The sequence below is a fragment of the Salmo salar genome, chromosome ssa25 (assembly GCF_905237065.1).
Source record: "Salmo salar chromosome ssa25, Ssal_v3.1, whole genome shotgun sequence".
Taxonomy (NCBI): Eukaryota; Metazoa; Chordata; class Actinopteri; order Salmoniformes; family Salmonidae; genus Salmo; species Salmo salar.
The window spans coordinates 7,143,119-7,169,678 of NC_059466.1; the positions used below are offsets into that span (position 1 = coordinate 7,143,119).

Sequence of the window (26,560 nt, forward strand, 5' to 3'; positions counted from 1 at the left end):
TCTGTAGTGACGCCTCACTACGATGCAGTGCCTTAGAACGCTGCTCCACTTGGGAGGCCACTTTGAAACAATTAGGTCAAAGATGAATGGGTAGATAGATATACAATCTACATTAACTAGAACTAACGTTTTCGCCACCATTCCTTTTAGAAGCGTTATGTCTTGATACACAGTAGAGACTAAGGTCTTAACATACTGCAGAACCTGCCATTATGCCAATATCAGAAATGTGTCACATTTAAAAGGGCTCTGGTAGTTCCCTTACCCTTGGTCCAGGGTTCCCGTCCTCACCTCTGGTTCCAGGTGCACCAATTGGTCCAGCTGGGCCCTAAATAGGACAAAGCATCACAAACACACATCTAAATCAGAAACCGGTCTCCTGTTGAATCAAAGTGATCAATGGATTTGGTGGATAAAAAAATGTGTTTAGTTACAAAGTGAGTGTGATTTGAACCTGAAGTACAATTGCCTGTTGGCCACCTAGCTCCAGTATAGACATGGCTACTTGGAAAGCCCACATAATGACTCATACCAATAAAAGTGTGGTGAAAGTAATTAATAAAATCTAGCATGGGAGGATATACACGCACAGCTCAAGCTACACAATGTTCTGTCAACAAGTCTAGAAACACACAGAGTGGATGGATGCACTTACCCTGGATCCTCCGATACCAGGCTCTCCCTGCACACCGTTACCTCCGGGTTTGCCAGGGTTTCCCTATAACATAAGAGAAACCCATGTCTCGTCTCGATTAAGTTCAGTGTATGATTAGACCTCAGATAACCATCTTTTTAGCAGGCATAAAAAGCCGCCTAAGCGGAGTCCTCACTTCCGTTTTCTAGGGGAAATGGAAATTCCGTTGAAAATACTGTATCCCTGAAAACCAGAAACATCCGCTTTCTTATGACCCCACGGAGAGTGGACCTCAGTAAACATGATCAGGTTGTTGAATTTAGATGAATTGGGTTTACTGTAGATAATTGAGTTGCTAACACTAAGGAAAGTCAGCCCAATGTAAGTAAGGACAGCTGCTAGCTAGATATGCTACGTTTGATCATCGAAAGAAATGGATGTTTGTTGATGTTAAGTTTGCTAAGTGTGGGTAATGTTATTATGCTATGTGCTACATATATGCTACTGCAAATGCTACACACACATGCTAGTAGGTACAGTACGTATGCAGTGTGGGTGTATGTAGTGTGGCCATAAGTCTGACAAGTGCATGTGAAGTGTCGTAGATATGCAGATAGCAACGGGTGATGGGATGTGAAAGTGCTGGTTTCCCTGATGGCAGATACAGTAATGTAGCTTGGTTATGAAACATTAGGCTTTCTTAAGCAACGCATCAAGTGGTCAGGTTCAGGGTTCACTTACAGCTTGTCCGGGTGGGCCTCTTCTACCATCAGAACCCTAATATAATCCAAACAGGAAAGAAACAAATTAAACAGCCACTGTTATTACTGAGTTACCTCATAATGTGGTGGTGCATAGCTTAACTGGGTAGTTCCACAAAATGAGTACATTTTGACATTTTAAGTAGAACAATTTAATTTTAAAAGCCTGTTATACTTTCATTTAGATCACATGGATTATTCAATATATCCAATTTATTATATTGATAAAGGCTTGCTAAAGTGCCTAATTCAGCATTTTGACATTTCCCTCTGTCAACCCTGTGTCACTTCTAGGAAGATTTTAACCCACTTAATCACAAAATCTCTCCAAGTTTCACCATCATTGTAAATCCCTAGATATTTTGTTGCTTTGACAATGTCATTTCTGAAGATTATTATTTATATAATGTGATTAGTGATTCATTTACATCTGTAACTCGTTTTAAGGCCAACCCTGTTATGTGAACTGAACTGTAGTTTTAATATGGTGAAACAGTTTCTTTTTTTAAATTATTCGAAAGAAACACCGAACATCAAATCATACAGGCAGGTGAAGTGAGCCAGTTTTACTATTTTAGGCTATTTTCAGTTTTTTTGTGGTGTAAAACTGAGCTGGTCAAGCGTAACATGTTAATACCCTGTTACCCATATGTGACTTGTTTCAGGAAAGTAGGTGTATGTCACGTGTCACTACTTCACAGGAGAGGCATTTGAATGTAAACATAATTTTTTTTAATCAAAATGGCAGAAATGCCTTCTGGAACATTTGAACTTTCATGTGCCTTAATTACAAACTTGTATGCCATCTGTAAATACGAATACAATTGTTAAATTACGAGCCTAGTTGGTTTAGTCATGGAAAAGACAGGAACCTTCACGCTAGCCATGATTGGATGAGATAATGGCTGGGCTGGATATGCCAAGAGATGAGTTCGGATTGGTCTGCCATGTAGCACGCTTCTGTCTGTAATATGAGCTGCTTCATATGTGTAGGTAATCCTTTTTAAAGCAGCTTTTTTGAAAGATATCACAAAGAACTGCACAAATTTTGCTAATGCTCTCCACTTTCTGGACAACCGAGTTTTGAAATCAGTGGAATGCCAGGTGGAAACAGAGTATGATAGCTACGGAGATGGAGAAAACTCTGGCGATTGATTGAAAATATGCGGAGGGAGTCAAAAACAGAACACATAGAAGGCTGTTGTATAAAACACCTGTCTCCGGATTACAGCTTTAAAGTAAGGGCAACCATGGCATCCATGACAGAGAGGGAGAAGCGTTCATCCATGTATACAGGTAACAGAGTCTAGCTAGCTACATTTTCAGATATGATACATTTCTAATTTTGTCAGAAAGTCATTTTTATTGCAAGTTAAAGCATACTGTTAGCTAATGTTATCTGACTGGCTTGCTAGCTAATGTTACGTGTATGATCTGTGTAGTAATATTATTTGTATCGCAGAGCCATTTGCATTGCTAGTTATAGCCTAATGTTAATTAGCTAGCTAACATTGAACCTAGTTTGTTTAGCTACCTGCAGATTCTTGCAGTGTAGTAATGTTAGGAGTTGGGATTATGGTTCATTGTTTAGCTAGCTACATGTTAGCTATATGTCTAAACAAAAGACTCCACTGTAATAATTTCACTATATACCATTTACACAATGTCACGTCCTGACCAGTAAAGGGGCATTTTGTTATTGTAGTTGGTCAGGACGTGACAGGGGTGTGTTTGTTTTGTGTGTTTCGGGGTTTTTGGTTTATGTTCTATGTTTTCTATTTCTATGTGGGTTTTCTAGTTTCTCTATTTCTATGTTCGTTTTGGGAACGACCTCCAATTAGAAGCAGCTGGTTGTTGTTGCTTCTAATTGGAGGCCATATTTAAGTGGGTTTATTTTCTCTTGTGTTTGTGGGTGGATGTTTCTTTGTATAGCTGTGTAGCCTTACAGGACTGTCGTTCGTTTTTCTTGTTTTGTTTAGTGTTCACGTTTCAAAAATAAAAGTTAAGTATGGACACTTACCACACTGCGTATTGGTCCGATATTTATTACTCCTCAGACGACGAAACTTATGACACACATTCTGTATCCTGCGCATGTGACAAATACACTTAGATTTTATTTTATATAGTGTGTGTTTACCAGAGACGGTAATGTGAAGAACAATATGACCTGTTCCAAAGTCAAATTAAGATATAACGTTAGGCCAACGAGACAGTGTCCAAGTTTAAAAATTCTCCGGTAGAATGCCCAGCTTTTATTTCATTACACTCACAACCGTAAGCTATTTTCTGTAATTAGCTCGCCATTAACTTGTAAACAATGATCTTGTTGTGTTTATTTTCCTGTAATAATTACTACAAATTAGCTGAAGTTAAGACGTTGTCAGCTATATGATATGGCCATTATTTGAACTGGCTAGCCAGCTAACTTCACATTAGCTAGCTAGCTAACAAGCTAGAAACTAACCAGAATATTGTTCAGAAAGTTGCTTTTAGTTGCCTGGTTTGCTAGATTGACCTATACAAAATACATTTTTATCCTGTTATGGCTAGGGGGCAGTATTTTCACGGCCGGATAAAAAACGTACCCGATTGAATCTGATTTTTACTCCTGCCCAGAAACTAGAATATGCATATAATTATTAGCTTTGGATAGAAAACACTCCAAAGTTTCAAAAATTGTTTGAATGGTGTCTGTGAGTATAACAGAACTCATTTGGCAGGCCAAAACCTGAGAACCATTTCTTGGCCTTCTTGATTATCTCTATCCAAAACAGGGGATCTCTGCTGTTACATGACACTTCCTACGGCTCCCATGGGCTCTCAGAAGGCGGCAAAAAGCTGAATCGTGGCTTTGCAGGCCCTGGTTGAAAAACATTAGCGCGTTTGGATAGTGGCCGGTCACAGTACTATGAGACTCAGGCTCGTGCACGAGGGGATCCCATGCTTTTTTGTCACGAAATGCGTCGTGCGCGTGACCCTTATTTACACTTCGGATAGTGTCTTGAACGCATGAACAAAACGCCGCTATTTCGATATAACTATGGATTATTTTGAACCAAACCAACATTTGTTATTGAAGTAGCAGTCCTGGGAGTGCATTCTGACGAAGAACACCAAAGGTAATCAAACTTTTGTAATAGTAAATCGGAGTTTGGTCAGGGCTAAACTTGGTGGGTGTCAAAATAGCTAGCCGTGATGGCTGGGCTATCTACTCAGAATACTGCAAAATGTGCTTTCACCGAAAAGCTATTTTAAAATCGGACACCTCGATTGCACAAAGGAGTTCTGTATCTATAATTCTTAAAATAATTGTTATGTTTTTTGTGAACGTTTATTGTGAGTAATTTAGTAAATTCACCGGAAGTGTTCGGTGGGAATGCTAGTTCTGAACGTCACATGCTGATGTAAAAAGCTGGTTTTTGATATAAATATGTACTTGATTGAACAAAACATGCATGTATTGTATAACATAATGTCCTAGGAGTGTCATCTGATGAAGATCATCAAAGGTTAGTGCTGCATTTAGCTGTGGTTTGGGTTTATGTGACATTATATGCTAGCTTGAAAAATGGGTGTCTGATTATTTCTGGCTGGGTACTCTGCTGACATAATCTAATGTTTTGCTTTCGCTGTAAAGCCTTTTTGAAATCGGACAGTGTGGTTAGATAAAGGAGAGTCTTGTCTTTAAAATGCTGTAAAATAGTCATATGTTAGAAAAATTGAAGTTTTTGTATTTTTGAGGAATATGTCATTCGCGCCACGCCTATCATTGGATATTGGAGCAGGTGTTCCGCTAGCGGAACGTCTAGATGTAAGAGGTTAAACAAATGGGTTTATTGGTTTTAAAATACACACGTTATGTCATTTTGGACTACCAGGCTGCTGATGTCATGCAGCCTGTAGTTTTTATGTTTATACTTTTTCATGACGACAATGACGAGTTTGATGTTGGATGTCACTGTGACAAATATCTACAAACATGTTAATAGACGTATTTTAGTCTTAAAATCTCTAGGTTGTTTAGTACACTACCGTATTCATTCTTTTTAGCACATGGCCTCACATGGGAATCCTTAAAGAGATGGGTGGGGCTAAGGCTTAATAGGGTCTGAATGATGCCGAATGGGTGTAGACAAAGAAAAGCTCTCCAGTAGGTATACCAAAATATTCAAGGGCTCTGAGTCTCTACTTTTATCCAACTTGAAAAAACACAATTTCAAATGTTGCGACAGAAGACCGAAACGAGCCGGTCGGTCACATATATTGACAGGCTAGAAATGTTTGAATAATGTTATTATTTTGTGAAGCTTGCGATTGCCACTCCCTGTTGCACACAACAAGCATCCATTCCCAATGTCACAAGGGGATTCATGGCTGATTTAAGAATAAATTGTCAACCACGTTACGGTTAACCCTGTTACAGTCAACCCTGTTACTTTATTTGTCACTTAATAGGCACTTACTATAGCCATTTATTTATTTTACCTCTTGACATGGGAAAACTTCAGTTTTATTAAAATGTGTTCTTTATGACAAAATGTTAAAATGTTAAAATTGTCAACCCTGTTACGATTAACCCTGTAACAGTCAACCCTGTTACTTTATTTGTCACTTAACAGGAACTTTCTATAGTCATTTATTTATTTTAACTCTTGAGATGGGAAAACTTCAATTTGATTAAAATGTGTTCTTTATGACAAAATATTAAATGTTAAAATTGTCAACCCTGTTACGGTTAACCCTGTAATAGTCAACCCTGTTACTTTATTTGTCACTTAACAGGAACTTACTATAGTCATTTATTTATTTTAACTCTTGAGATGGGAAAACTTCAATTTGATTAAAATGTGTTCTTTATGACAAAATATTAAAATGTTAAAATTGTCAACATTGTTAAGGTTAACCCTGTTACAGTCAACCCTGTTACTTTATTTGTCACTTAACAGGCACTTACTATAGTCATTTATTTCTTTTGTCTCTTGAGATGGGAAAACTTCAATTTGATTAAAATGTGTTCTTTATGACAAAATATTAAAATGAGGTGAAATCAAATGTTGTTTTATTACCAAGTTACACTCAAAAGGTACCAAATTGGTGGAACGACCCAGCTATTGTGTTTAACGAAACATTAAGCCAAATATCAGACAATAGTTTTTAGTAATAGAGAAGAAGAGAGAGAGTGGTCCTACCGTCCTGCCTGGTTCACCGGGGCCTCCCATCTTACCATCGTCCCCTGGCTCTCCCTAGGATTCAAGACAAAGTACATCAGTGAGAGAAACTATTTAAGTGACTATTTAAACAGGAAATGAGTGATGAACATGCTCACTCATACTCACTGTGCAATGGCAAAAAAGCACTCAAAACATCAAGAATACCTGGATACTGGATAGTTAATTTCCTATACAAAACACTGTAATCTCCAAAGTAGTTCACATTATACTTTGGCGAGAGGAAGAGAGTCAGGAAGACATTACCACTGGGCCGACATCGCCTGGGTCTCCTTTAGGTCCAGCCACGTTGTTATCTTGCCCTGTGGTTCCCTAGGAAACATAAAGCAAATGGAATCAGATTCAGAATCAGTTTGGCTCTTAATGATGTGGTAGAAATACTTGGTTGACTAGTTTAGTTTGTTTCTCTGTTATATTTACCACAAGAATCCCAATCATTACTTGTCCTGATATCATTATAAGGTAATACCAAATGACGATCGAACCAGGATCAATGTACCCATCCCTGGCCCTGAATAAAATCATTATGTAAAGAAAGCAAGCTCTGATCTGGAATAAAGCGGTCAGAGGATACTCACAGGATCTCCTCGGATTCCGGTATCCCCGATGTCTCCTGCAAGTCCTTTAGTTCCTTTGGGTCCCTGAACACAGAAACACAGAAGTATATGTGAGTGATAGCCATATCAGAATCATGAAAATTAATGAATGCATGGAAAAGTATCAAAACATTATATTTGTGAAGTTGCAATGACCATAAGAGGACTCACCCTTCTCCCAGGGTTTCCTCTGTCTCCTGGGGGTCCAGCGACTCCACTCTTGCCCTAGTGGAAGGCAATAAATCAGTCAGCCACACATTACAGTGTGGTCTAAAAGTTCATCATAAGTCATCATATTTGTCTCTACTACTGTGGGTCTGTTTTGTGGGAACATTTTCAAGCAAAACCACTCAAAGTTGGATTTACGGTACATTTTGCTATGTAAGATGGTGGATTATAGAGTGGATTTCAAAAGCCCTTCTGGCATGAGACCAAGATTTTAAAAGCTGTAACTGTTCCCTTGAAGTTCGGTAGGACAGTCCATGCCATAGTTTAAAATATCTTAAAGTTAAGTTTTTCTTACCTCTTCTCCATTGATGCCATCCAGGCCAATCTCTCCAAATTCACCCTGATAGAAGACAAGGGTTGTTGGGGGTTGATACTCATCATTAACATTCAAACAATCATCAATATTATGTGATCATTATACTGTATCTATTATCATTTCAACATACAGTGCCTTCAGATAGTATTCACACCCCTTGACTTTTTCAACATTTTGTTATTTTACAGTCTGAATTTAAAATAGATTACATTAACATTTTGTGTCACTGGCCTACACACAATACCCCATGATGTCAAAGTGGAATTATGTTCTTAGACATTTTAAAACATTTATAAAAAAATGAAAAGTTGAATGTCTTCAGTCAACAAGTATTCAACCCATGTGTTATGGCAAGCCTAAATACGTTCAGGAGTAAAAATGTGCTTAACAAGTCACATAATAAGTTACATGTACTAACTCTGTGTGCAATAACTGACTACCTCATCTCTGTACCCAACATATACAATTATCTGTAAGGTCCCTCAGTAGAGGAAAACCTGGTTCAGTTTGCTTTCCAACAGACACTGGGAGACAAATTCACCTTTCAGCAGGACAATGACCAAAAACACAAGGCCAAATATACACTGGAGTTGCTTTCACATACGACATTGAATGTTCCTGAGTGGCCTAGTTACAATTTTGACTTAAATCGGCTTGCAAATCTATGGCAAGACATGAAAATGTTTGTATAGCAATGATCAACAACGAACTTGACAGAGCTTGAAGAATAAAAAATAATAATAATGTGCAAGTATTGTACAATCCAGGTGGCAAAACTCTTAGAGACTTACCCAGAAAGACTCACATCTGTAATCACTGCCAAAAATGATTCTAACATGTAATTGAATACTTATCTAATCAAGATATATTCGTGTTTTATTTGCTATATATATTTTTAAGTCAAGGGGTGTGAATACTTTCTGAAGGCACTGTAAGTAATGATTCCTCAATTTCAAAAACTCACCTTTTCTCCAGAGTACCCACGACCACCCTGATCAAGATAGAGAAAAAGAGATATCTATTGGTAAATATTTTATACCAAAAAAGGCACTACATTCCATTATGATTTCACATCAACTAACCTGTTGATTGATACAGTGGTGCTAAGTGGGTACTTACCTTGATGCCCCTCTGTCCAGGACATCCCTGGAAACCTTGCGTTCCGTTGACACCAGGAGGACCTCTGTCTCCCTGTCAGAGGATGAGAAGTAAGAGATTTCATGTAACAAAACATAGCGTACACTGTATTGAATAACATTGAGATGGACGATGGTTGCCGTGCATCAACCTAGGGTCCTACACATTTGTGACCTAGTATTCACTGCATTGTTGCGGAAGAGCTTGTAAGGAAGCATTTCACTGTACTGTTTTACGCCTGCTATATCCTGTGCACGCAACAAAAACAATTTGATTTGATTGCACTTTGAGCATCTGGAATTATTACTATTAAACTTCAGAGCAGGTGTATAGTGTGGACTGAGGGCACAGTCTTACTAAAGAAGACAGAAAGAAAGCTGCACATATATTTGTGGGGTTAAAAAGGTTTTAGATGCAGTATGAACATAAATCGGACTTACGGATCCACCCTCATCTCCGGGATGCCCTGCTCCACCTGCTCCGCCTGGACCACCCTGCAAGATAAGTAGCATATTATGCATAAATGTACACTGTATAACTAACTCACAATAGTAAAGCACAAGGCCTTTCATCGTCTACAGAAAAATGTTCCTAGAATTTTTTTCACACTTACATGTATATTAGCATACTTAAGGTCAAGTAATAATAATAAAGAACATTAGTAACCTTCAGTCCTCCAAGTCCAACTGCTCCTCTGTCTCCCCTTGTGCCGGTGCATTTGCATGGCACCGCGCAACACTCCCTCTCAGCAATGTTGTCCTGTAAATTGGAAAGTTTACAAAGTTGGAATTGAAGACGGAACAAAAACAATTGTGTACAGCCAAAATAATTGGTTGATTATCCACTCAATCAAAATGTGCATCTCTGTGACTTGACTGGGACTTAAATTATCTTCCTTTAGATGTTCAATGTGGTCATACTATAGCTTAGTCCTTAGTATTTCTCCAGGTTATTTCCTCAAAGCATTTGTGTGGCAAAGTTGGGTTACATGGCAGTTGGGCTGTATGGTACAGTATAGGTACAAGTACAAGAACAGGTAACATTTCAGTAGTGAGTGACTGTAACACCACTGGGGTTGACATTTTACCAGTAAACTACCAGAATTTTGGTCACTTTCAAGGATATAGAATTTTATCAGATTACATCTAGTGGCATTTTTGGTTACTTAATTTTATCACAAGTGTCTGTCATTATCTCTGGCCCTCTGTGTGGCCTTATCACATGTAAAATATATTTAAAAAATCAACTAAAAAATGATTATAATTATTTAAAAATAAGAAGAGAATGACAATGCTGTAAAACATTATCTTAAATATAAACCATCAACTTAATGAATACCATTGGAGTTTAATATGAGGGAATCAGCATGAAATATTCAATATATTTTTCTTTAATCGCTTTAATTTATTATACCATGTCAATAGGTCTTTGTTGGGGCCAAACTGATGGCAGTTGTGAAAAAGACAATAGTTGGAAGAGTTTTTGATTAGATTTTGGATTAGGTGCTTTTTTCATTAATAAGGATATTTTCTCTTGAACCATATGGTCTATCCACTAGAAACAAATGTATTATATGGACACAGATAAAAAACAGTGAATATTATATATGAATACATTTTTAAAAGTTATTCAAGTATAAATTACAAAATGTATCATAGATTGCCATAGCTTACCTGTTAATTACAGAAGATTCTGGTAACTTTTGTAAATTACATGTAGCTTTGCAACCCAAGACACCACTCACCAGTTCCTCCAGAAGCTCGTAGTCCAAGTCCATGACATTAACTCTGAGGGGTCTGGTGTACCTGAAGCCACGGCCAAACTCCAGGAGCACAGCCTCCTCAAACCTGGGTACCCGCTCCAGACCCACCAGGATAAAGCTGTTCACACCTAGCATGGCACAACACACATAAGACTCAGATTCTATTCCCTTTGTCCAGGATGTTTCTCAGTTAATGCAGTTTCAACTGCTTATTATCCAGACATAATAATTCTCACCTGAAATCTTAAGTTCTTCAACCTGTCTCTTCATTTCATTATACTGGCCATCCAGACCATCAGTCAGATGGATCACAACCTGTGCAGGGGGTGGACAATCATTTAATTTCATTAATCATGAATTGTTTAAATTTGTTTGCTTTACTCTCAAGTCGAACTTAAAATGACAGAATTCAAATCTGCTCTCACACAGTTCCATGTTTATGAAGATAATTACATGAAGTTAAAAAAAGAGAAAAACAGACACACCTTGACTGTATCTGCTGCTCGGCTTTTGAACCTGGAACCATATGCGGCAATGGTCTTGGCGTTGAGGAAGTAGGGTCCGCGGGCGCGCAGTGCCCGGAAGGCCTCAAACAGCATGTCGGCGTTGTCCGTGAACTCCAGATGGACGGGTTCTGAGGCGGCATCCATGGCCAGGATGCCCACCTGGATCAATGGGATCTGGCCCGACGAGCAACTGATGCCCGTCATCTTGGTGATCCTTTGGAGGATGGCACCCATCTTGGACTCCAGGATCCTCTGGGCCTGGAAGATGTTTGGTGAGGACACATCAAAGCCTACCAACACCTCCAGACTGCAGGCTGAAAGAGAGAGAGAGAGAGAGAGAGAGAGAGGAGATACGGTGAGGTTGGTTTGTTGTTGGTGTTTGGAGCTTCTCTGTACCACAACTTTTAATGTAGATGTTGTTTTGTATTTTTTTTAATCAATGTTCTATATGAAAGTGAACGTAAGTAAAACAAGCATTAGGAAGTGAAGTAGACATGCCATGTTATGTCCCCCTGATACCAACACTAAGGAAGAAAAAGTAAAATGGTCCTCACTTTTTGATGGCTCCTGGCTCACGCCATTGCACAGCTTGATTCCTTTCACCTCGTCGTCCAATGTCTCAAGGATTTGCTCGTTGAGCTCAGAGAGCTCCACAAACGTGCTAGCCCTGGCCACTGTGGAGGCCTCACTCGCCAGGTTGTTCAACTCGTCCTCAATGTCACCCACGCCGACAGCGTAGATGCGCACGCCGGTGGCCTTCAACGCCAGAGCTGCGGTCTTGCTGTCGTCGGCTGACCTTCCGCCAGTGATGATCATCAGGATCTGGGGGATGCCCTCATCCTTCCTGCTGCCTTTATCTTTGATGAAGTGGTTCTCCTGCACGTGGTGGATGGCGGTGCCCGTGTTGATCCTGCGGCCGCCCTTGTACTCGGTACGGCTGATGGCGTCGATTATGTCATCCTTGTTCTTGTAGGTGTTGAGGTAGAACACGTCGGTGACGTCGGTGGTGTAGCTCGCCAGGCCAATCTGTAGGTTGTCACGCTCAGTGAAGAAGAGGTCGATGAGGTTCTGGATGAACCCCATCACCTCCTTGAAGTTGTCCTTGCCCAGGTTGATGGAGCCATCCACCAAGAATACAATATCAGCAACCTTGGCTTTAGGGAGGCCTGATGCAGAGAGATAGACCAGAGAGAGTGAGTGAGAGAGCCTTGGTCCTGCTTTCTTTTTGATGGACAATTTACCCCTTTACCAAAGAGCACCTTCTGTCAACCAAACCTACTTTTATGTACCTTAGCAGCGCTTCCCTTCCTTCTTTTTATTGAAAGAAGGAAATAAATGAAACATGAAATAAATCCAACATGAAAGGCCTCGGGAGGCATCTACCTAAAATGTGTAAGTTATCAACTACTCAAATCCTGATGTAAGAGAGAAAATGGAACTGATCAAAACCATATTTTTCTTACCTAGTATTGTTGGTATTACTGTTGGTGTCATGGTTGTGACCTGTACAATGACAGTGCTCATAGCAGAAAGAAGCTGCTGTCGGACGTTGGGGAGGTCAGTAAATTCAGACACGGAAAGAGCATAACTGGGGTCATAGGATATTTTTTGTAATTCTCTGCTATCAGAGCTCCTTGTTCCAATTCCAAAGATCAAGACCCCAAGCTCCTTCAGAGCAGAAGCTGGAGTGTCAACATTGTCAAAGGACCTTCCACCACTCAGCAGAATCAGTAACTGTGGAACACCTTCAATGCGTCGACTTCCGGAGGAGACAGTAAAGACATTGTCTCTCACGTACTGGAGAGCTGCTCCAGTGTTGAGAGGTCTCCCACCTTTGTGTCTCAGACCTCTTACAGTGTTGAGAATCTCTCCTTTTGTTGTGTATGTGTTCAGATAGAATTGGGCGGCTGGATCTCTACTGTACTGGACCACAGCCACGCGATCTCTGTTCTCATCCACACCGAGTGTCTCCACTACTCTTTGAACAAAGTCCCGCATTGCTGGGAATCCACTCCTAGTGCCATCAGATCCATCCAGCAAGAACACGACATCCCTCCTGGGAGCCTGACTCTCAACTAGAGAATGTGAATGTTCAGAAAAAGAGTTTTATTAAATGATGCATAGGTAAGGGAAAAACAGGACAAAGCTGCTTCTATCACATGGAAGTCATCCCTTTCCCTAATCTCAAACAGCCATTCAAAGAAAGTGCCAATGTGTGCATTGGACTGAGTGCTATCATAGAAAACATTCCTACAGAGGTATGAAATAAATCCAACATGAAAGGCCACGGGAGGCATCTACCTAAAATGTGTAAGCTATCTAATACTAAAATCCTGATATAAGAGACTCATGGAACTGATCAAAACCATATTTTTCTTACCTAGTATTGTTGGTATTACTGTTGGTGTCATGGTTGTGACCTGTACAATGACAGTGCTCATAGCAGAAAGAAGCTGCTGTTGGACGTTGGGGAGGTCAGTAAATTCAGACACGGAAAGAGCATAACTGGGGTCATAGGATATTTTTTGTAATTCTCTGCTATCAGAGCTCCTTGTTCCAATTCCAAAGATCAAGACCCCAAGCTCCTTCAGAGCAGAAGCTGGAGTGTCAACATTGTCAAAGGACCTTCCACCACTCAGCAGAATCAGTAACTGTGGAACACCTTCAATGCGTCGACTTCCGGAGGAGACAGTAAAGACATTGTCTCTCACGTACTGGAGAGCTGCTCCAGTGTTGAGAGGTCTCCCACCTTTGTGTCTCAGACCTCTTACAGTGTTGAGAATCTCTCCTTTTGTTGTGTATGTGTTCAGATAGAATTGGGCGGCTGGATCTCTACTGTACTGGACCACAGCCACGCGATCTCTCTTCTCATCCACACCGAGTGTCTCCACTACTCTATGAACAAAGTCCCGCATTGCTGGGAATCCACTCCTAGTGCCATCAGATCCATCCAGCAAGAACACGACATCCCTCCTGGGAGCCTGACTCTCAACTAGAGAATGTGAATGTTCAGAAAAAGAGTTTTATTAAATGATGCATAGGTAAGGGAAAAACAGGACAAAGCTGCTTCTATCACATGGAAGTCATCCCTTTCCCTAATCTCAAACAGCCACTCAAAGAAAGTGCCAATGTGTGCATTGGACTGAGTGCTATCATAGAAAACATTCCTACAGAGGTATGAAATAAATCCAACATGAAAGGCCACGGGAGGCATCTACCTAAAATGTGTAAGCTATCTAATACTCAAATCCTGATATAAGAGACTCAAATGGAACTGATCAAAACCATATTTTTCTTACCTAGTATTGTTGGTATTACTGTTGGTGTCATGGTTGTGACCTGTACAATGACAGTGCTCATAGCAGAAAGAAGCTGCTGTTGGACGTTGGGGAGGTCAGTAAATTCAGACACGGAAAGAGCATAACTGGGGTCATAGGATATTTTTTGTAATTCTCTGCTATCAGAGCTCCTTGTTCCAATTCCAAAGATCAAGACCCCAAGCTCTTTCAGATCAGAAGCTGGAGTGTCAACATTGTCAAAGGACCTTCCACCACTCAGCAGAATCAGTAACTGTGGAACACCTTCAATGCGTCGACTTCCGGAGGAGACAGTAAAGACATTGTCTCTCACGTACTGGAGAGCTGCTCCAGTGTTGAGAGGTCTCCCACCTTTGTGTCTCAGACCTCTTACAGTGTTGAGTATCTCTCCTTTTGTTGTGTATGTGTTCAGATAGAATTGGGCGGCTGGATCTCTACTGTACTGGACCACAGCCACGCGATCTCTCTTCTCATCCACACCGAGTGTCTCCACTACTCTTTGAACAAAGTCCCGCATTGCTGGGAATCCACTCCTAGTGCCATCAGATCCATCCAGCAAGAACACGACATCCCTCCTGGGAGCCTGACTCTCAACTAGAGAATGTGAATGTTCAGAAAAAGAGTTTTATTAAATGATGCATAGGTAAGGGAAAAACAGGACAAAGCTGCTTCTATCACATGGAAGTCATCCCTTTCCCTAATCTCAAACAGCCATTCAAAGAAAGTGCCAATGTGTGCATTGGACTGAGTGCTATCATAGAGAACATTCCTACAGAGGTATGAAATAAATCCAACATGAAAGGCCACGGGAGGCATCTACCTAAAATGTGTAAGCTATCTAATACTCAAATCCTGATATAATAGACTCAAATGGAACTGATCAAAACCATATTTTTCTTACCTAGTATTGTTGGTATTACTGTTGGTGTCATGGTTGTGACCTGTACAATGACAGTGCTCATAGCAGAAAGAAGCTGCTGTTGGACGTTGGGGAGGTCAGTAAATTCAGACACGGAAAGAGCATAACTGGGGTCATAGGATATTTTTTGTAATTCTCTGCTATCAGAGCTCCTTGTTCCAATTCCAAAGATCAAGACCCCAAGCTCTTTCAGATCAGAAGCTGGAGTGTCAACATTGTCAAAGGACCTTCCACCACTCAGCAGAATCAGTAACTGTGGAACACCTTCAATGCGTCGACTTCCGGAGGAGACAGTAAAGACATTGTCTCTCACGTACTGGAGAGCTGCTCCAGTGTTGAGAGGTCTCCCACCTTTGTGTCTCAGACCTCTTACAGTGTTGAGTATCTCTCCTTTTGTTGTGTATGTGTTCAGATAGAATTGGGCGGCTGGATCTCTACTGTACTGGACCACAGCCACGCGATCTCTCTTCTCATCCACACCGAGTGTCTCCACTACTCTATGAACAAAGTCCCGCATTGCTGGGAATCCACTCCTAGTGCCATCAGATCCATCCAGCAAGAACACGACATCCCTCCTGGGAGCCTGACTCTCAACTAGAGAATGTGAATGTTCAGAAAAAGAGTTTTATTAAATGATGCATAGGTAAGGGAAAAACAGGACAAAGCTGCTTCTATCACATTGAAGTCATCCCTTTCCCTAATCTCAAACAGCCATTCAAAGAAAGTGGCAATGTGTGCATTGGACTGAGTGCTATCATAGAGAACATTCCTACAGAGGTATGAAATAAATCCAACATGAAAGGCCACGGGAGGCATCTACCTAAAATGTGTAAGCTATCTAATACTCAAATCCTGATATAAGAGACTCAAATGGAACTGATCAAAACCATATTTTTCTTACCTAGTATTGTTGGTATTACTGTTGGTGTCATGGTTGTGACCTGTACAATGACAGTGCTCATAGCAGAAAGAAGCTGCTGTTGGACGTTGGGGAGGTCAGTAAATTCAGACACGGAAAGAGCATAACTGGGGTCATAGGATATTTTTTGTAATTCTCTGCTATCCGAGCTCCTTGTTCCAATTCCAAAGATCAAGACCCCAAGCTCCTTCAGAGCAGAGGCTGGAGTGTCAACATTGTCAAAGGACCTTCCACCACTCAGCAGAATCAGTAACTGTGGAACACCTTCAATGCGTCGACTTCCGGAGGAGACAGTAAAGACATTGTCTCTCACGTACTGGAGAGCTGCTCCAGTGTTGAGAGGTCTCCCACCTTTGTGTCTCAGACCTCTTACAGTGTTGAGTATCTCTCCTTTTGTTGTGTATGTGTTCAGATAGAATTGGGCGGCTGGATCTCTACTGTACTGGACCACAGCCACGCGATCTCTCTTCTCATCCACACCGAGTGTCTCCACTACTCTTTGAACAAAGTCCCGCATTGCTGGGAATCCACTCCTTGTGCCATCAGATCCATCCAGCAAGAACACGACATCCCTCCTGGGAGCCTGACTCTCAACTAGAGAATGTGAATGTTCAGAAAAATAGTTTTATTAAATGTTGCATAGGTAAGGGAAAAACAGGACAAAGCTTCTTCTATCACATGAAAGTCATCCCTTTCCCTAATCTCAAACAGCCACTCAAAGAAAGTGGCAATGTGTGCATTGGACTGAGTGCTATCATAGAGAACATTCCTACAGAGGTATGAAATAAATCCAACATGAAAGGCCACGGGAGGCATCTACCTAAAATGTGTAAGCTATCAAATACTCAAATCCTGATATAAGATACTCAAATGGAACTAATCAAACCAATATTTTTCTTACCTAGTATTGTTGGTATTACTGTTTGTGTCATGGTTGTGACCTGTACAATGACAGTGCTCATAGCAGAAAGAAGCTGCTGTTGGACGTTGGGGAGGTCAGTAAATTCAGACACGGAAAGAGCATAAATTGGGTCATAGGATATTTTTTGCAATTCTCTGCTATCAGAGCTCCTTGTTCCAATTCCAAACACCAAGACACCAAGCTCCTTGAGAGCAGACGCTGGTGTATCTACATTGTCAAAGGACCTTCCACCATTCAGCAGTATCAGAATCTGTGGAACACCTTCAAGGCGCCTACTTCCGGAGGAGGCAATAAAGACATTGTCCCTGACATACTGGAGAGCTGCCCCAGTATTGAGGGGTCTCCCTCCTTTGTGCCTCAGGCCTCTTACGGTGTCCACAACGTCTTCCTTTGTTGTGTAAGTGTTCAGATAGAAGTGGGCCTCTGATTCTCTGCTATACTGGACCACAGAGACTCGATCTCTGTTCTCCTCCACAGTGAGTTTCTCTACCACTCTTTGAACAAAGTCACGCATTGCTGGAAAGCCATTCCTAGTGCCATCAGAACCATCCAGCAGGAATACTACATCCTTTCTGGCAATGCTTTGGTCCACTAAGAGTTTAAGAAACAAAACAGAAAATATGTTAACATTGCTTCAATGAACCTGAGACTGAAATATGTGTGTTGCTTTAGTTGTTCTAGATAACGCATCCGTTCTTACCTATGACTCTTGGGGTTATGGGTGTGGCCTCAAGCTTTACAGTTATGAGTGAGGAGAAAAACTGCTCCTGGACGCTGGGGAGGTCAGTAAATTCAGAAACAGACTGTGAAAAACTAGGATCAGTGGCAATCCTTTGAACCTCTCTGCTGGAATTTCTGGTTCCAATGCCAAAGATCAAGACCCCACTCTCTTTCAGGGCAGAAGCTGGTATGTCAACATTATCACTGGACCTTCCCCCACTCAGCAGTATCAGCATCTGAGGGACGCCCTCTTGGCTTCTGCTTCCAGAGGAGGCAGTAAAGACATTGTCCCGTACGTATTGGAGGGCTGCCCCAGTGTTAAGGGGTCTACCTCCTCTGTGCCTCAGACTTCTGACAGTGTCAAGAATGTCCTCCTTTGTGGTGTATGTGTTCAGATAGAAATGAACTTCTTGATCTCTACCGTACTGGACCACAGAAACGCGGTCTTTGTCTCCTCCCACATTGAGTTTCCCCACTATTCTCTGAACAAAATCACGCATTGCTGGGAATCCATTCCTTGTGCCATCAGAACCATCCACAAGGAATACCACATCCTTTCTGGAGGTTTCATGATCAACTGAGAAAATAAATAGATTATGTCAATCAGACTGTTGAAATGTGGGGCTTGTGGTCAAATTATACCGTCCTTTCTAAGACTCAGCTGACATTTTACTAACACTTCCTGACTCTCAATTAACAGTGATGACACATACCTAAATCTGTTGTCGATTCTGGCGTAACCTCAATAACAACTGCCTCCACCGAGGACAGAAGTTGCTGCTGGATGTTTGGAAGGTCAGTGAAGTCAGAGACAGACAGAGCGTAACTGGGATCATGTGATATCCTCTGCAATTCTCTGCTATCGGAGCTCCTTGTTCCAATTCCAAAGATCAAGACCCCAAGCTCCTTCAGAGCAGAAGCTGGAGTGTCAACATTGTCAACGGACCTTCCACCACTCAGCAGAATCAGTAACTGTGGAACACCTTCAATGTGTCGACTTCCGGAGGAGACAGTAAAGACATTGTCTCTCACATACTGGAGAGCAGCTCCAGTGTTGAGAGGTCTCCCACCTTTGTGTCTCAGACCTCTTACAGTGTTGAGAATCTCTCCTTTTGTTGTGTATGTGTTCAGATAGAATTGGGCTGCTGGATCTTTACTGTACTGGACCACAGCCACGCGATCTCTGTTCTCATCCACACCGAGTGTCTCCACTACTCTTTGAACAAAGTCCCGCATTGCTGGGAATCCACTCCTAGTGCCATCAGATCCATCCAGCAAGAACACGACATCCCTCCTGGGAGCCTGACTCTCAACTAGAGAATGTGAATGTTCAGAAAAATAGTTTTATTAAACGATGCATAGGTAAGGGAAAAACAGGACAGAGCTGCTTCTATCACATGGAAGTCATCCCTTTCCCTAATCTCAAACAGCCATTCAAAGAAAGTGGCAATGTGTGCATTGGACTGAGTGCTATCATAGAGAACATTCCTACAGACGTATGAAATAAATCCAACATGAAAGGCCACGGGAGGCATCTACCTAAAATGTGTAAGCTATCTAATACTCAAATCCTGATATAAGAGACTCAAATGGAACTGATCAAAACCATATTTTTCTTACCTAGTATTGTTGGTATTACTGTTGGTGTCATGGTTGTGACCTGTACAATGACAGTGCTCATAGCAGAAAGAAGCTGCTGTTGGACGTTGGGGAGGTCAGTAAATTCAGACACGGAAAGAGCATAACTGGGGTCATAGGATATTTTTTGTAATTCTCTGCTATCAGAGCTCCTTGTTCCAATTCCAAACACCAAGACACCAAGCTCCTTGAGAGCAGACGCTGGTGTATCTACATTGTCAAAGGACCTTCCACCATTCAGCAGTATCAGAATCTGTGGAACACCTTCAAGGCGCCTACTTCCGGAGGAGGCAATAAAGACATTGTCCCTGACATACTGGAGAGCTGCCCCAGTGTTGAGGGGTCTCCCTCCTTTGTGCCTCAGGCCTCTTACGGTGTCCACAATGTCTTCCTTTGTTGTGTAAGTGTTCAGATAGAAGTGGGCCTCTGATTCTCTGCTATACTGGACCACAGAGACTCGATCTCTGTTCTCCTCCACAGTGAGTTTCTCTACCACTCTTTGAACAAAGTCACGCATTGCTGGAAAGCCATTCCTAGTGCCATCAGAACCATCCAGCAGGAATACTACATCCTTTCTGGCAATGCTTTGGTCCACTAAGAGTTTCAGAAACAAAACAGAAAATATGTTATCATTGCTTCAATGAACCTGAGACTGAAATATGTGTGTTGCTTTAGTTGTCCTAGATAACGCATCCGTTCTTACCTATGACTCTTGGGGTTATGGGTGTGGCCTCAACTTGTACAGTTATGAGTGAGGAGAAAAACTGCTCCTGGACGCTGGGGAGGTCAGAGAATTCAGAAACAGACTGGGAAAAACTAGGATCAGTGGCAATCCTTTGAACCTCTCTGCTGGAATTTCTGGTTCCAATGCCAAAGATCAAGACCCCACTCTCTTTCAGGGCAGAAGCTGGTATGTCAACATTATCACTGGACCTTCCCCCACTCAGCAGTATCAGCATCTGAGGGACGCCCTCTTGGCTTCTGCTTCCAGAGGAGGCAGTAAAGACATTGTCCCGTACGTATTGGAGGGCTGCCCCAGTGTTAAGGGGTCTACCTCCTCTGTGCCTCAGACTTCTGACAGTGTCAAGAATGTCCTCCTTTGTGGTGTATGTGTTCAGATAGAAATGAACTTCTTGATCTCTACCGTACTGGACAACAGAAACGCGGTCTTTGTCTCCTCCCACATTGAGTTTCCCCACTACTCTCTGAACAAAATCACGCATTGCTGGGAATCCATTCCTTGTGCCATCAGAACCATCCACAAGGAATACCACATCCTTTCTGGAGGTGTCATGATCAACTGAGAAAATAAATAGATTATGTCAATCAGACTGTTGAAATGTGGGGCTTGTGGTCAAATTATACTGTCCTTTCTAAGACTCAGCTGACATTTTACTAACACTTCCTGACTCTCAATTAACAGTGATGACACATACCTAAATCTGTTGTCGATTCTGGCGTAACCTCAATAACAACTGCCTCCACCGAGGACAGAAGTTGCTGCTGGATGTTTGGAAGGTCAGTGAAGTCAGAGACAGACAGAGCGTAACTGGGATCATGTGATATCCTCTGCAATTCTCTGCTATCAGAGCTCCTTGTTCCAATTCCAAAGATCAAGACCCCAAGCTCCTTCAGAGCAGAAGCTGGAGTGTCAACATTGTCAACGGACCTTCCACCACTCAGCAGAATCAGTAACTGTGGAACACCTTCAATGTGTCGACTTCCAGAGGAGACAGTAAAGACATTGTCTCTCACGTACTGGAGAGCAGCTCCAGTGTTGAGAGGTCTCCCACCTTTGTGTCTCAGACCTCTTACAGTGTTGAGAATCTCTCCTTTTGTTGTGTATGTGTTCAGATAGAATTGGGCTGCTGGATCTTTACTGTACTGGACCACAGCCACGCGATCTCTGTTCTCATCCACACCGAGTGTCTCCACTACTCTTTGAACAAAGTCCCGCATTGCTGGGAATCCACTCCTAGTGCCATCAGATCCATCCAGCAAGAACACGACATCCCTCCTGGGAGCCTGACTCTCAACTAGAGAATGTGAATGTTCAGAAAAATAGTTTTATTAAACGATGCATAGGTAAGGGAAAAACAGGACAAAGCTGCTTCTATCACATGGAAGTCATCCCTTTCCCTAATCTCAAACAGCCATTCAAAGAAAGTGGCAATGTGTGCATTGGACTGAGTGCTATCATAGAGAACATTCCTACAGACGTATGAAATAAATCCAACATGAAAGGCCACGGGAGGCATCTACCTAAAATGTGTAAGCTATCTAATACTCAAATCCTGATATAAGAGACTCAAATGGAACTGATCAAAACCATATTTTTCTTACCTAGTATTGTTGGTATTACTGTTGGTGTCATGGTTGTGACCTGTACAATGACAGTGCTCATAGCAGAAAGAAGCTGCTGTTGGACGTTGGGGAGGTCAGTAAATTCAGACACGGAAAGAGCATAACTGGGGTCATAGGATATTTTTTGTAATTCTCTGCTATCAGAGCTCCTTGTTCCAATTCCAAACACCAAGACACCAAGCTCCTTGAGAGCAGACGCTGGTGTATCTACATTGTCAAAGGACCTTCCACCATTCAGCAGTATCAGAATCTGTGGAACACCTTCAAGGCGCCTACTTCCGGAGGAGGCAATAAAGACATTGTCCCTGACATACTGGAGAGCTGCCCCAGTGTTGAGGGGTCTCCCTCCTTTGTGCCTCAGGCCTCTTACGGTGTCCACAACGTCTTCCTTTGTTGTGTAAGTGTTCAGATAGAAGTGGGCCTCTGATTCTCTGCTATACTGGACCACAGAGACTCGATCTCTGTTCTCCTCCACAGTGAGTTTCTCTACCACTCTTTGAACAAAGTCACGCATTGCTGGAAAGCCATTCCTAGTGCCATCAGAACCATCCAGCAGGAATACTACATCCTTTCTGGCAATGCTTTGGTCCACTAAGAGTTTCAGAAACAAAACAGAAAATATGTTAACATTGCTTCAATGAACCTGAGACTGAAATATGTGTGTTGCTTTAGTTGTCCTAGATAACGCATCCGTTCTTACCTATGACTCTTGGGGTTATGGGTGTGGCCTCAACTTGTACAGTTATGAGTGAGGAGAAAAACTGCTCCTGGACGCTGGGGAGGTCAGAGAATTCAGAAACAGACTGGGAAAAACTAGGATCAGTGGCAATCCTTTGAACCTCTCTGCTGGAATTTCTGGTTCCAATGCCAAAGATCAAGACCCCACTCTCTTTCAGGGCAGAAGCTGGTATGTCAACATTATCACTGGACCTTCCCCCACTCAGCAGTATCAGCATCTGAGGGACGCCCTCTTGGCTTCTGCTTCCAGAGGAGTCAGTAAAGACATTGTCCCGTACGTATTGGAGGGCTGCGCCAGTGTTAAGGGGTCTACCTCCTCTGTGCCTCAGACTTCTGACAGTGTCAAGAATGTCCTCCTTTGTGGTGTATGTGTTCAGATAGAAATGAACTTCTTGATCTCTACCGTACTGGACAACAGAAACGCGGTCTTTGTCTCCTCCCACATTGAGTTTCCCCACTACTCTCTGAACAAAATCACGCATTGCTGGGAATCCATTCCTTGTGCCATCAGAACCATCCACAAGGAATACCACATCCTTTCTGGAGGTTTCATGATCAACTGAGAAAATAAATAGATTATGTCAATCAGACTGTTGAAATGTGGGGCTTGTGGTCAAATTAAACCGTCCTTTCTAAGACTCAGCTGACATTTTACTAACACTTCCTGACTCTCAATTAACAGTGATGACACATACCTAAATCTGTTGTCGATTCTGGCGTAACCTCAATAACAACTGCCTCCACCGAGGACAGAAGTTGCTGCTGGATGTTTGGAAGGTCAGTGAAGTCAGAGACAGACAGAGCGTAACTGGGATCATGTGATATCCTCTGCAATTCTCTGCTATCGGAGCTCCTTGTTCCAATTCCAAAGATCAAGACCCCAAGCTCCTTCAGAGCAGAAGCTGGAGTGTCAACATTGTCAAAGGACCTTCCACCACTCAGCAGAATCAGTAACTGTGGAACACCTTCAATGCGTCGACTTCCGGAGGAGACAGTAAAGACATTGTCTCTCACATACTGGAGAGCAGCTCCAGTGTTAAGAGGTCTCCCACCTTTGTGTCTCAGACCTCTTACAGTGTTGAGAATCTCTCCTTTTGTTGTGTATGTGTTCAGATAGAATTGGGCTGCTGGATCTTTACTGTACTGGACCACAGCCACGCGATCTCTGTTCTCATCCACACCGAGTGTCTCCACTACTCTTTGAACAAAGTCCCGCATTGCTGGGAATCCACTCCTAGTGCCATCAGATCCATCCAGCAAGAACACGACATCCCTCCTGGGAGCCTGACTCTCAACTAGAGAATGTGAATGTTCAGAAAAATAGTTTTATTAAACGTTGCATAGGTAAGGGAAAAACAGGACAAAGCTTCTTCTATCACATGAAAGTCATCCCTTTCCCTAATCTCAAACAGCCATTCAAAGAAAGTGGCAATGTGTGCATTGGACTGAGTGCTATCATAGAGAACATTCCTACAGAGGTATGAAATAAATCCAACATGAAAGGCCACAGGAGGCATCTACCTAAAATGTGTAAGCTATCTAATACTCAAATCCTGATATAAGAGACTCAAATGGAACTGATCAAAACCATATTTTTCTTACCTAGTATTGTTGGTATTACTGTTGGTGTCATGGTTGTGACCTGTACAATGACAGTGCTCATAGCAGAAATAAGCTGCTGTTGGACGTTGGGGAGGTCAGTAAATTCAGACACGGAAAGAGCATAACTGGGGTCATAGGATATTTTTTGTAATTCTCTGCTATCAGAGCTCCTTGTTCCAATTCCAAACACCAAGACACCAAGCTCCTTGAGAGCAGACGCTGGTGTATCTACATTGTCAAAGGACCTTCCACCATTCAGCAGTATCAGAATCTGTGGAACACCTTCAAGGCGCCTACTTCCGGAGGAGGCAATAAAGACATTGTCCCTGACATACTGGAGAGCTGCCCCAGTGTTGAGGGGTTTCCCTCCTTTGTGCCTCAGGCCTCTTACGGTGTCCACAATGTCTTCCTTTGTTGTGTAAGTGTTCAGATAGAAGTGGGCCTCTGATTCTCTGCTATACTGGACCACAGAGACTCGATCTCTGTTCTCCTCCACAGTGAGTTTCTCTACCACTCTTTGAACAAAGTCACGCATTGCTGGAAAGCCATTCCTAGTGCCATCAGAACCATCCAGCAGGAATACTACATCCTTTCTGGCAATGCTTTGGTCCACTAAGAGTTTCAGAAACAAAACAGAAAATATGTTAACATTGCTTCAATGAACCTGAGACTGAAATATGTGTGTTGCTTTAGTTGTCCTAGATAACGCATCCGTTCTTACCTATGACTCTTGGGGTTATGGGTGTGGCCTCAACTTGTACAGTTATGAGTGAGGAGAAAAACTGCTCCTGGACGCTGGGGAGGTCAGAGAATTCAGAAACAGACTGGGAAAAACTAGGATCAGTGGCAATCCTTTGAACCTCTCTGCTGGAATTTCTGGTTCCAATGCCAAAGATCAAGACCCCACTCTCTTTCAGGGCAGAAGCTGGTATGTCAACATTATCACTGGACCTTCCCCCACTCAGCAGTATCAGCATCTGAGGGACGCCCTCTTGGCTTCTGCTTCCAGAGGAGGCAGTAAAGACATTGTCCCGTACGTATTGGAGGGCTGCCCCAGTGTTAAGGGGTCTACCTCCTCTGTGCCTCAGACTTCTGACAGTGTCAAGAATGTCCTCCTTTGTGGTGTATGTGTTCAGATAGAAATGAACTTCTTGATCTCTACCGTACTGGACAACAGAAACGCGGTCTTTGTCTCCTCCCACATTGAGTTTCCCCACTACTCTCTGAACAAAATCACGCATTGCTGGGAATCCATTCCTTGTGCCATCAGAACCATCCACAAGGAATACCACATCCTTTCTGGAGGTTTCATGATCAACTGAGAAAATAAATAGATTATGTCAATCAGACTGTTGAAATGTGGGGCTTGTGGTCAAATTAAACCGTCCTTTCTAAGACTCAGCTGACATTTTACTAACACTTCCTGACTCTCAATTAACAGTGATGACACATACCTAAATCTGTTGTCGATTCTGGCGTAACCTCAATAACAACTGCCTCCACCGAGGACAGAAGTTGCTGCTGGATGTTTGGAAGGTCAGTGAAGTCAGAGACAGACAGAGCGTAACTGGGATCATGTGATATCCTCTGCAATTCTCTGCTATCGGAGCTCCTTGTTCCAATTCCAAAGATCAAGACCCCAAGCTCCTTCAGAGCAGAAGCTGGAGTGTCAACATTGTCAAAGGACCTTCCACCACTCAGCAGAATCAGTAACTGTGGAACACCTTCAATGCGTCGACTTCCGGAGGAGACAGTAAAGACATTGTCTCTCACATACTGGAGAGCAGCTCCAGTGTTAAGAGGTCTCCCACCTTTGTGTCTCAGACCTCTTACAGTGTTGACAATCTCTCCTTTTGTTGTGTATGTGTTCAGATAGAATTGGGCTGCTGGATCTTTACTGTACTGGACCACAGCCACGCGATCTCTGTTCTCATCCACACCGAGTGTCTCCACTACTCTTTGAACAAAGTCCCGCATTGCTGGGAATCCACTCCTAGTGCCATCAGATCCATCCAGCAAGAACACGACATCCCTCCTGGGAGCCTGACTCTCAACTAGAGAATGTGAATGTTCAGAAAAATAGTTTTATTAAATGTTGCATAGGTAAGGGAAAAACAGGACAAAGCTTCTTCTATCACATGAAAGTCATCCCTTTCCCTAATCTCAAACAGCCATTCAAAGAAAGTGGCAATGTGTGCATTGGACTGAGTGCTATCATAGAGAACATTCCTACAGAGGTATGAAATAAAT

At 42.3% G+C, this 26,560-nt stretch overlaps 1 protein-coding gene across 4 annotated transcripts in view; it reads right to left on the bottom strand.

Annotated features, from left to right (window-relative positions):
* The window catches only part of LOC106586061 (collagen alpha-3(VI) chain), a 48,173-nt gene that overhangs the window by 19,525 nt on the left and 2,088 nt on the right, over positions 1-26,560 (bottom strand). For 2 of the 4 annotated variants that reach the window (XM_045707912.1, XM_045707911.1), the window contains exons 4-36: positions 25,765-26,364; positions 25,032-25,628; positions 24,311-24,922; positions 23,404-24,003; positions 22,671-23,267; positions 21,950-22,561; positions 21,043-21,642; positions 20,310-20,906; positions 19,589-20,200; positions 18,682-19,281; positions 17,949-18,545; positions 17,228-17,839; positions 16,309-16,920; positions 15,390-16,001; positions 14,471-15,082; positions 13,552-14,163; positions 12,635-13,246; positions 11,726-12,337; positions 11,151-11,485; positions 10,902-10,980; positions 10,648-10,793; positions 9,570-9,662; positions 9,344-9,397; positions 8,886-8,957; positions 8,731-8,757; positions 7,746-7,790; positions 7,394-7,447; positions 7,205-7,267; positions 6,873-6,938; positions 6,588-6,641; positions 1,376-1,411; positions 656-718; positions 266-328 (exon numbers count right to left, since the gene is read on the bottom strand). In XM_045707912.1, coding sequence (XP_045563868.1) covers positions 266-328; positions 656-718; positions 1,376-1,411; positions 6,588-6,641; positions 6,873-6,938; positions 7,205-7,267; positions 7,394-7,447; positions 7,746-7,790; positions 8,731-8,757; positions 8,886-8,957; positions 9,344-9,397; positions 9,570-9,662; positions 10,648-10,793; positions 10,902-10,980; positions 11,151-11,485; positions 11,726-12,337; positions 12,635-13,246; positions 13,552-14,163; positions 14,471-15,082; positions 15,390-16,001; positions 16,309-16,920; positions 17,228-17,839; positions 17,949-18,545; positions 18,682-19,281; positions 19,589-20,200; positions 20,310-20,906; positions 21,043-21,642; positions 21,950-22,561; positions 22,671-23,267; positions 23,404-24,003; positions 24,311-24,922; positions 25,032-25,628; positions 25,765-26,364 — 12,158 coding nt within the window. The remainder of the gene's footprint in view (positions 1-265; positions 329-655; positions 719-1,375; positions 1,412-6,587; positions 6,642-6,872; positions 6,939-7,204; positions 7,268-7,393; positions 7,448-7,745; positions 7,791-8,730; positions 8,758-8,885; positions 8,958-9,343; positions 9,398-9,569; positions 9,663-10,647; positions 10,794-10,901; positions 10,981-11,150; positions 11,486-11,725; positions 12,338-12,634; positions 13,247-13,551; positions 14,164-14,470; positions 15,083-15,389; positions 16,002-16,308; positions 16,921-17,227; positions 17,840-17,948; positions 18,546-18,681; positions 19,282-19,588; positions 20,201-20,309; positions 20,907-21,042; positions 21,643-21,949; positions 22,562-22,670; positions 23,268-23,403; positions 24,004-24,310; positions 24,923-25,031; positions 25,629-25,764; positions 26,365-26,560) is intronic. The other 2 variants (XM_045707913.1, XM_045707914.1) reach the window with 2 other exon arrangements.